Below are 10428 nucleotides of genomic sequence, written 5' to 3'. Positions count from 1 at the left end.
TCCACCCTGACCTATCACCTTCATCCCCTCCCCCACTCACCCATTGTACTCTATGCTACTTTTTCCCCACCCCCACCCCCACCCTCCTTGAGCTTATCTCTCCACGCTCCAGCCTCACTGCCTTTATTCCTGATGAAGGGCTTTTGCCCAAAACGTCGATTTCGCTGCTCGTTGGATGCTGCCTGAACTGCTGTGCTCTTCCAGCACCACTCATCCAGACTGTTGGAGTGGGGGGGGGGGGGGTCCCTGTGTTACCGGTCACTGTGTTACCGGTCACTGTGGAAGTCAGTCTCTGTGTTACTGGTCACTGTGGGGGTGAGTCCCCGTGTTACCGGTCACTGAGGGAGAGGGGAGGTCAGTCCTTGTATCACCGGTCAATGTGCAGGTCAGGGTAAGTCCCTGTGTTACGGGTCACTGTGGGAGTTGGGTGGTCAGTCCTTGTGTTACCAGTCACACTGGAAGTGGGTGGGGGCTGGTGCCTGTGGTGCTGTTCAGTGGGGACAAAGGGGTCAATCCCTGTGTTACTGGTCACTGGGTCAGGTTGTAGCTCAGTCCCTGTGGTATGGGTCAAGGTGGGGGGGAGGTCAGAGGGGTCAGTGGTTAGTGGTGAAGCTGCTGAATGATGCTTTCTGTTTCCCTTTAGGTTGGAGTGTACCAGGTTGTAGTGCCCTCCAGTTGCCAGAATCATAGTGACTCCTCTAAGTTGGCACAGGATCCCTGGGCAAAGCGGTGGCTGCTGAAACTTTATGAACGTTTTTATGACATTGAAAATCTTTTTAACTGGAGCATTAAATTTCAACATTGGAATCTGCGGAGGAAAAACATGTAAGTTTGTTTGGTCAACAGAAATCGACAAATCCTGTGGATACTTAAATTCTGAAATAAATTTCAGAAAAGTGCTGGCAGTACTCAGCAGGTCAAGCAGAATCTGTGGAGAGAAAAATACGGTGAACCTTTAAGGTCAATACCCTTACAGTCATGAGTCAAAGATCTGTAGTAAAGGCTAGTTTTGCAAGTGACCCCCACATCCCATAAAATTTTTTAAAAAAATTTATCTCCACAGATTGAGTCTTCCTAGGTCACAATATGGGGGGGTGGATCTTAATTCCTACCCAGACCTCATTGGGTCTGTACTGTGAAATACTACCTGCAGTTACCCACGCCCACCCACATACTGCAGTCGAGATCTGTAGAGTCATACAGCACAGAAACTGACCCTTTGATCCAACCAATCCATGCCAACCATAATTCCAAAATAAATTAGTCCCACCTGTCCGTGCTTGGTCCATATCCCTCCAAACATTTCTTATTCATCTACTTATATGAATGTCTTTTAAATGTTGTAACTGTACCCATATCGACCACTTCCTCGAGGTTCATTCCACACAGAAACCACTCTGTGTAAATAAAAAAGTTGCCCCATGTTTTTTTCTAAAATCTTCCTCTCTGTACTACTTGTTTTAGCTCCTAACCCTCCCCCATCATCACTGTGTTATAAAAGTTCCTGGTAAAGTGACACTGGGAACAGATAAACTCCCAATGTTGGTGTTGAGTGATGTGCCAGCTCTCACTAACAAGCCAAGCGGAGCATGCCCTCTAAAACGGGATATTCTTTTCCAGAGAACCAATAGATGACCATCAGGTTTGGGGCCAGGTGACTGTGCCTTGCACTTCACGATCTTTGCAAGACTAGGGTCAGGGATTAAATATTACCAGGATCATCAAAATGTCTAGCACGATGAGAGGCTATTTGGCCTGTTGTATCTGTGTTGACCATTAAGTATCCCTCCAGCTCTCAGTCTGCAGTTTGTAGCATTTTAGGAGCATATCCAAGTAGTTGAGGGTTCCTGCGTCTACCGTCCTTTCAGGCTGAGAGTTTCAAATCCCCTTGAAGCTTTTCTAAGCCTTCCGCTTGTACCCCTGAATCTAGGCCCATGTTTATGGCTGTCATGATGTGGAGATGCTAGTGTTTGACTGGGGTGGACAAAATCAGCGGTCACACAATATCAGGTTATAGTCCAATGGGTTTATTTAAAATCACAAACTTTAGGAGCGTGGCTCCTTCGTCCGGTTTAGTTGATGGATTCCTCAACCAAAGGAAATAGGATATTTCTATCCACCCTGTCTAGACTCCTGATAGTTTTGATTCACTTCAATTAAATCTTCCATTAGCCTCCACTGTTCTAAGTCTTTCTTCAGAATGAAAATTCTCCAGCTGAGTCAAAATCTCTGTACTGTCTTCAGCGTAACTCCATCTTTCTTACAGTACAGTGGCTAGAACTACAAGCAGTGCCCCAACTGATGTTTTATACAGTTCCAGTGTTATGCCTTGTAGGAAAAATTCTGTAACCTTGGGGATTGTCATTCAATTGACTTTAAATAACCTGCTCAATGGAGAAAGAGAGCCAGGGGTTGAAAGCCTTTGATGTACACTTCACGGGTTCCTGCTGCCGGATGCAGTAAGGGGTCAGGACAGTGAACAGGAACCAGGCCAGTTTGATGGCAGCAGAGGAACAGGAAGGGCAGGGAAGTCACAGATTTGAAGCAGGGCAGCTGGATGGTGGGAAAAGAAGATCAGAAGCAAAATTGAAATTAAATGGGAAAGCTTTAGAGAAAGGAAATGTGTAGCCACAGGGAGATAGTCACTGCAACTTTTTGGGCCTCTAATTTTGGTGGAAGATTCCAGGGCCTCCCAGTCCTTATAGACTTACAAAGTCAACTTCTCAGCCTGCATTGTATGGTGGTCCATGCATAGATTTAAGAGAAAAAAAGAACTTGCATTTATATGGCATCAATCATGTTCTGTAACATTTTACAGACCACGAAGGACTGTTGTGATGTAGTGGATGTGGCAGCCAGTGTATACACACAAGCTCCCATGAACTGTCTTGGGATCAATGGCCAGATTAAGTTGTATGAGTGATGTTGGTTGCCGAGGATATCTTTGCGTGTCTTTTGGGGCGGCACCATGGCTCAGTGGTTAGTACGGCTGCCTCATAGCTCCAGGGACCTGGGTTCGATTCCAACCACTGTCTGTGTGGAATTTGCATGTTCTCCTCATGTCTGTTCGGATTTCCTCCGGGTGCTTCAGTTTCCTCCCACAGTCCAAAGCTGTGCAGGTTAGGTGGGTTAGCCATGCTAAATTACCCATAGTGTCCAGGAAAATGCAGACTTGGTGGGTTAACCATGGAGAATGCAGGGTTACAGGGATAGGGTTTGCGTGGATCTGGATGGGATGCTTTTCTGAGGATCTGTGTGGACTCGATGGGCTGAGTGGCCTGCTTCCACACAGTAGGGATTCATTGATTCAAAATACTGCCCATAGATCCTTTAATAACTTTCGCAGTTAATGGTAAGGCCTTGGGTAGTGTTGTACAACAAAAGGACCGAGGGGTTCAAGTACATTATTCTTTGAAGTTTGCATCACATATAGACAGGGTGGTTAAAAAGGCATTTAGCGCACTTGCCTTCATTGCTCAAACCTTTGAGTATAGAAGTTGGGACGTCATGTTGAGGTGGTACAGGACGTTGGTGCGACCTCTTCTGGAGTACTGTGTGCAGCTCTGGTCGCCCTGCTATAAGAAGGATATTATTAAACTGGAGAGGGTTCAGAAGAGAATTATCAGGATGTTGCCAGGTATGGAAGGTTTGAGTTATAAAGTAAGACTGGATAGGCTGGGATATTTTTCACTGGAGTAAGAGGTTGAGAAGTGACCTTACAAAGACTTTTAAAATCATGAGGGGTATAGATAGGGTTAATGGTGGGTGTGTTTTCCCTTGGGTGGGGGATTTCAAGACTGGGGGCAAAATATAAAGTGAGAAGAGAGTTTTAAAACTACGTGAGGGGCAAAGTTTTTTAGAAGGTGGTTCATGTGTGGAATGAACTTCCTGGGGAAGTGGTGCATGTAGGCACAGTTGCAACGCTTAAAAGACATTTAGATAAGTGCATGAATAGGAAAGATCTGGAGGGACATGGGCCAATCGCGGGCAGCTGGGATTAGTTTAGTTTGGGATTATGTTTGGCATGGACTAGTTGGACTGAAGAGTCTGTTTCCATGTTGCATGGCTCTATGACAGGACCTCGGTTTAACACCTCATCTGAAAGCGAAAAGCTAGAACAGGCATTAGGATTGTAAAGGATTCTTCTTATCCAGTGGTGTCTTTGTCTGATTTGTCCGTATCCTGTTTCCAGGAATGCTGTTAATTATTTCAAGGCTAGAGGAGGGGTGTTATTTAGAATAATTTGTATCTCACTTCCCAAAACAAGAACAGGCCAGCTGTCTGGTGGCTGGGTCAGAACATGTATTGGCCGATGTGGTCCTGAACTATTTAGAGCTCAGTGTTTCCAGCTCAGTCAGTGCCACTTGGCTTGTGGTCATTGCCTCAGTACTCCACAACTGTGCCTGAGTCAGAAGTGTTTAAATTTGACTCTGACTCAAAAAACTTGAGCATCTGGGATGACACTCACAATGCAGTGCTGAGGCAGTGCTGCATTATGGGATGTTGAGGGTAAGATGTTAAACTGTGACCCTGTCTGCCCCCTCAGCTCTGTATAAAAGATCACAGAGCTTAATTTGAGGGACTACTAGAGCATCCCTAATATGCACAGAGGCCATTGAGCACATCAAGACCAGGCCAGCTCATTCAAAGACTCGCTTGCTCTTTCCCCATATCACTGTAACATTTGTTGCTTTGAGTATTTATCCAATTCCCTTTTGAAGGCTGTTGTGGAAGCTGTATTGGCTATTTTTCCACATAGTAAATTCCAAAACCTAAGGACTCATTGTGTAAAAAGGCTTTTCCTTGTGTTGCCTCCTACTTCTTTTGCCACAGCTTCCCCGATTATCAACCCTTCAGCTCTGGCACAGTTCTTGGCAGTTAACTGTCAATCACCATCACCTTTCCCACAACAAGGCCTGTACTAATCAAGATTCGGAGATGCCGGTGTTGGACTGGGGTGTACAAAGTTAAAAATCACACAACACCAGGTTATAGTCCAACAGGTTTAATTGGAAGCACACTAGCTTTCGGAGCAACGCTCCTTCATCAGGTCACTCCGAAACCTAGTGTGCTTCCAATTAAACCTGTTGGACTATAACCTGGTGTTGTGTGATTTTTAACTTTGTACTAATCAAAGTCTGCTTGCCAAGCATGCAGCAGATTCCTATACAGCATTAAAGAAAACTTTCCCTCTTTAGCAAAATAAATATCCTCATGAGAAAGCTTTGATAAACGTTTTGTTTTTAGAAATTGTTATGTACTGTTCGTCTTCAGTTCTGAGTTAAGGCAGGTCCTTGACGATTGTTCCCCAAGTCACAGCAAAGTACTATGAGTTTTCACTGAAGAGGGATACCCCCGAATCTGTCTCAGCTGGAATAAGAATCGAATCCTGTGCTCTTCTCAGCAGATCGCGATTTAAGGAAATTGGCAAAAGAACCAAAGACAACTTGAGAAGTGTTTTTTCCTAGTGAGATATTGCACTCGGCCTGAATGTGGGATACAAGTTAATTCAGTCATGCTGTTTAAAATATAATTTGATAAACAAATGAATGGAAAATTCTTACAGGGAAAGATTAGGACAAGGGATTAATGGGAAAGGGATCTGCCAAAACCACAGGCACTAGACCTGAAAGTCATCTATCCGTGCTACATTATTCTATGATTGTAGCTTGTGAAAGGCGCTACATCATTGCAACTTTTCTCTCTATTTCAGATACTATGGATATACCAAGAAAATGTATGGTGTTTATGCTGCAGCAGCTCACTACATCCTGCAGCAACGTGGAGCTGTGCGGTATGTCATGGTGTCAGTCTTCCTGTGCTCCATACAATTGTTGCTGTGTATAATACAGACCAATAACATTTGAAAACGGAATGAGGGAGAGGATATTCATGCCAGTGAGTCTGCCAAACTTTATGCTCCTGCTGCCTTATAGTATTGCACCATATCAGTGTAATCCATCTCCTTGATGTACTGCATGTACTTGAGGAATAGTCAATCTTGTGATGACCTTGACTTTTAGGCAAAAAAAAGTTTCCACTTACCCCACACTAACCACCAATCCCATAAGCCAAACCTTTCTCTGCTGAATCCTTACTGCGAGTGAAAAAGTCAGATGGGGGGAGGGGGGGGTGGAATGAGCAGAAGAGTAGGGGAAGGAAACGACAGGGGGAGGGTTGATGAAGGAATTATCATGTGGGACAGTCTGGGAGGGAAGTGAAGGTGGAGGGTGGAGGGTTGAGGGGGGAATGGGCATATGGGAGAGTCAGGGAGAGAAGTGAAGGATCAGGGTTGAGCAGGCAGATGGTGAGTGGGGGCAAGGCAGTGAGCAGGAGGCTCAGAGTGAAGATAGAGACAAAAAAACTGGAATCCAAGGTAGATAAGCAGGAGCCTGGAATAACACAGTAGGCCAGGCACAGTCAGGAGGTGGAGAAGTCAACATTTCGGGTGTAACCCTTCTTCAGGGGTGGGGGTGGGTTACACCCCAAACTCGCCTCTTGGTCGTTTGTTCTGTGTCAGACTACTCTCCTACGAACCTGACCTTGAGATTTTTTAAAACACTGGCCCACTGTGTTCTTTCAGTCTCCTACTTGTTTATCTCAGAATGAAGTGGCAATCCGAAGAATTGGAGAAGGCAGTGTGGGGTGCAAGAGGGAGGGTTGAGGGGAAACTGGACAGCGAAGAAAGGAAGCGGCCAGCAGGAGAGAATCTCCAGGAATAAGTGAGGCAACTCCAAAATGGCATCAGTCGGGTCATGCCCACTTCACTGTGCCTGGCATGAAACAGTGGCGGTGGGCGATTCAGGCATTGTGTTGTGATCACAATTGATATTATTACTGGACAAGTCAGATCCCAGACTGAAATCTGGCTCAATAGTTCATATTTTGTTAATTTTTGATTTTAATGAGGTGGTCTCTCACTGAAATGTCCAACAGGTTTATTTGAAAGCCCAGCACTCCAAAAGCTTGTGACTTCAAATAAACCTGTTGGACTATAACCTGGTGTCATGTGACTTCTGACTTTGTCCCACCCAGTCCAACACTAGCACCTCCAGTGGAAAATTACGCCATGTGCAATAAAGCCAGGTGTTGTGAGTGTACGTGTGGAATCTGTGTTGTCGAGGGACGGCATGTAGATAAGAAATAGAACAGGGCCAAGAATAGATTCTTGGGGATATTACAGGTAACAGTGCAGGAGTGGGAGACCAGCCATTTCAGGTAATACCCTACATACTGCCAAATAACTGCCAAAATCTGTTCTGAATACCATCATTGAATCTGCCTTCACCTGACAGGGTAAAAACAATGACTGCAGATGCTGGAAACCAGATTCTGGATTAGTGGTGCTGGAAAAGCACAGCAGTTCAGCTAGCATCCGAGGAGCAGGAAAATCGACGTTTCGGGCAAAAGCCCTTCATCAGGAATACAGGCAGAGTGCCTGAAGGGTGGAGAGATAAATGAGAGGAGGGTGGGGGTGGGAAGAAAGTAGCATAGAGTACAATAGGTGAGGGGGGGTGGGGATGAAGGTGATAGGTCAGGGAGGAGGGTGGGCAGTGCATTTCTGAATCACTCCCTGCAGTGACAAGTTTATTTTTCTTACATTGCTTATACTACTGCTTTAAAAGATGTGACCTCTTGATCTCAATCGCTTCAACAGGTGGGAACATTTTCTCCCTGTCTACTCTGTCCAGACTCCCTCATGATTTGGAGGACCCCTCTTCTAAACTACCTCTACAGTCCCAACTTCTCAAAACTGTCTTCATAACTGAAGTTCCTCATCCTTGGAACTCTTTGCATAATGTCCTTCTGCATTCTTTCCAAGGTATTCACATCTGGATGCAGTACTCCAGCGGAGGCTGAATTAGTATCTTATACAAGTTCAACATAACCTTTTTGTTCTTGTATTCAATGTCCCAATGAATAACGTTTAGAATACAATAAGCTAAAACGAATCACTACATATTGAACCTCATCTGTTACCTGACTACCTTTTTTCACCAATTTCTTTTGCCCTTTTGAAATTCTACTTTATCCTCCTTATGGTTTACAATGCTTCCAAGTTTCACATCATCCATGCCCAGTGAACCATTGGACAGCAGGGCACTGGAACTAATTCTTCCGCTCATTTAAGCACATTTGCTCATGGCTTGTCCTTTGATTTGCACTTCCCCACATCTTTTTTGCCTCTGCCATTGCTGAAAGACTTTTCCTTCTTCACAAATTTCCAGTGTTCTTTCCTCTTTCTATCATTACTTTCCTGCTGAGTTCCTCCAGCGGTGTCTATTTATATTTTGGATTTCCATCATCTGGCAGTGTTTAACCTTCAAATCTCCAGCACTGTTGGGAGTGCACAGGACACCGGGAATATTTCTGGGCAGATCAGGCAATGTGTCAGCAGAGATGCAGTCGGGTCCCTTGTATGATATAAATGGCCTATGGGGTTGCCTGAGGCGCAGGCAATGATTCCGCTGGGTCTTGTTTTGCAGGTTTGCGGGCCATGACGACTGGATCCGCGCAAACCGAAGGGGCAAGTACAACTGGGATTTCTTGAATTTCAAAGATGTTCCCCTCGAGGCGGTCGATGCCAGCGGCTCCTTACTAACCTACGACGGGATGGAGAATTTAGGTGAGGATCAGTGAAGTGCATTCTTTACTCGCTCACATGATGTGGCCATCTCTGCTTATTAACTGCCCATCTCCAATTGCCCTCAAGAGGGTAATGCGACAGCTCTCTCAGCCCTATTAGGAAGAGATTTTGTCTTAGGAGCAGTGAATGAGCGGCTGTATATTGTTTGACAGGGCAAGGGTTGCTGCTGTTTCTGGTGCTTAGATTGGTACCAGGGTGGCCTGATACCTGCCACTTCAAAACAACACCATGTCCCCTAACCAATATTTCCATCCCGGGCCTGCTGCAGTGTTCCAGTGTGGCTCAGTGCAAGCTGGAAGAACAGCATCCCATTTTCCATTTGGACATCCTGCTGCCTTCAGGATTCGATATAGAGTTTGTGGTGATACTGTGACTTTAACAGGTATCCTGGTTTCTTTGAGAGAGAGAGATTGGGGGGACAGGTGACGAGCAGTCTGTGAGAAGATAAACAACTTGTGAAGCCTTGGGTTTTTTTATATATAGTTAGAACAATTGAAGCAACCTGACTGGGTGTTGACAGTTCTGACAGACCAGGATTTCTAGTTTTTAGGTTTAGCTTTAAGAATTTACCGCTGGAATCTGAACAGGGTTGGAATCTGAACAGGGTTGGAAGCTGCGATAAATGTCTGAGTTTTCGCTTGATATTTTCTTTCTCTCTGCTGTTGGATCGCATGTGAGACAATTTGTATGACTTTGCCAAGAGGTGTGTTTCTGGGATGTTACTATATTGGAACAGTTAATTAGTAATAGTTACTGTATCTATTATTCTGGTAAGTTTTCCAATAAAGTTTAGTTATTCTTAGTTCTTTGTTCTTTTGTTGTATCTTAACTATAGTGTTTAAACTGTAACTTGCTTGACATTGAGCACTTTGACCAATCGAATTACATCTGAAACACAGGACTTTACATTTGCCTTTAAATTAAGAAAAAGTCAGGATCTAAGCTACTTAAAATAATTTTGAGAGGGTCTGGTCTGGTCCGTAACAAGTTCAATAATTTAATAACCTGAAAACACTTTTTTTCTGTTATGTCCTTTACCCATTCCAACAACCCTGGCCCTCTCATGACATGGACTGCTTTCAGCACAGCCAAGCCATAGCCACCTCCTCATGGTCCCCATCATCAGCCTTTCTTTCTCCCTGACTCAACATTTTCCATCCCTTTGCCGATTTTGTCTTTCTCATTCTCTGGGCTCCAACTCCACCTGTCTGCTCAACGTCACCCCACCCCACCCTGCACTGTTGTCGCCGTCACATGTGTATTACATTTTCCAGGCTACTATCAATTCTGAAGAAGGGGAACTGGACTTGAAATGTTAACTCTGTTCGCAGATGCTGCCAGACCTGCTGAGTTTCTCTAACAATTTCTGTTTTTGTTTTGATTCTGGATGGTTCACCTGATTTCTGTCCTCTGTACCTGTTTGGTGCAGCATTTACCAATCAATCACATGACTGAGAGTCCGGAGTCACATGTAGGCCAGACTGGGTAGGCATGGCGGAATTCCTTCCCAAAAAGACATGAGTGAACAACAGTTTTTACAACAATTGACCTTTACTGTGACTTACATTCAATGGATAAAACCATAGAGGTGAAAGCAAAATTCTACCAGCTGCAATGGTAGGATTTGAGTCTGTCCCCAGAACATTAGCCTGGGCCTTTGGATTACTAGAAGAAAGTGAGGACTGCAGATGCTGGAGATCAGAGTCAAAAAGTGTGACGCTGGAAAAGCACAGCAGGTCAGGCAGCATCCGAGGAGCAGGAGAATCGATGTTTCGGACATA

The 10428-nt window shown here is 44.8% G+C and overlaps 1 protein-coding gene across 1 annotated transcript in view; it reads left to right on the top strand.

The window, feature by feature from the left end:
* Nucleotides 1-10428, top strand: part of dmac2 (distal membrane arm assembly component 2) — a 22922-nt gene that overhangs the window by 6469 nt on the left and 6025 nt on the right. The window contains exons 2-4 of the mRNA XM_043680942.1: nt 644-825; nt 5714-5794; nt 8487-8626. Of these exons, the coding sequence (XP_043536877.1) occupies nt 644-825; nt 5714-5794; nt 8487-8626 (403 nt within the window). The remainder of the gene's footprint in view (nt 1-643; nt 826-5713; nt 5795-8486; nt 8627-10428) is intronic.

The sequence above is a fragment of the Chiloscyllium plagiosum genome, chromosome 41 (genome assembly GCF_004010195.1).
Source record: "Chiloscyllium plagiosum isolate BGI_BamShark_2017 chromosome 41, ASM401019v2, whole genome shotgun sequence".
NCBI classification, from domain to species: Eukaryota; Metazoa; Chordata; class Chondrichthyes; order Orectolobiformes; family Hemiscylliidae; genus Chiloscyllium; species Chiloscyllium plagiosum.
The sequence above is the reverse complement of the archived record's forward strand: the minus strand, read 5'-3'. Positions and strand labels throughout refer to the sequence as shown.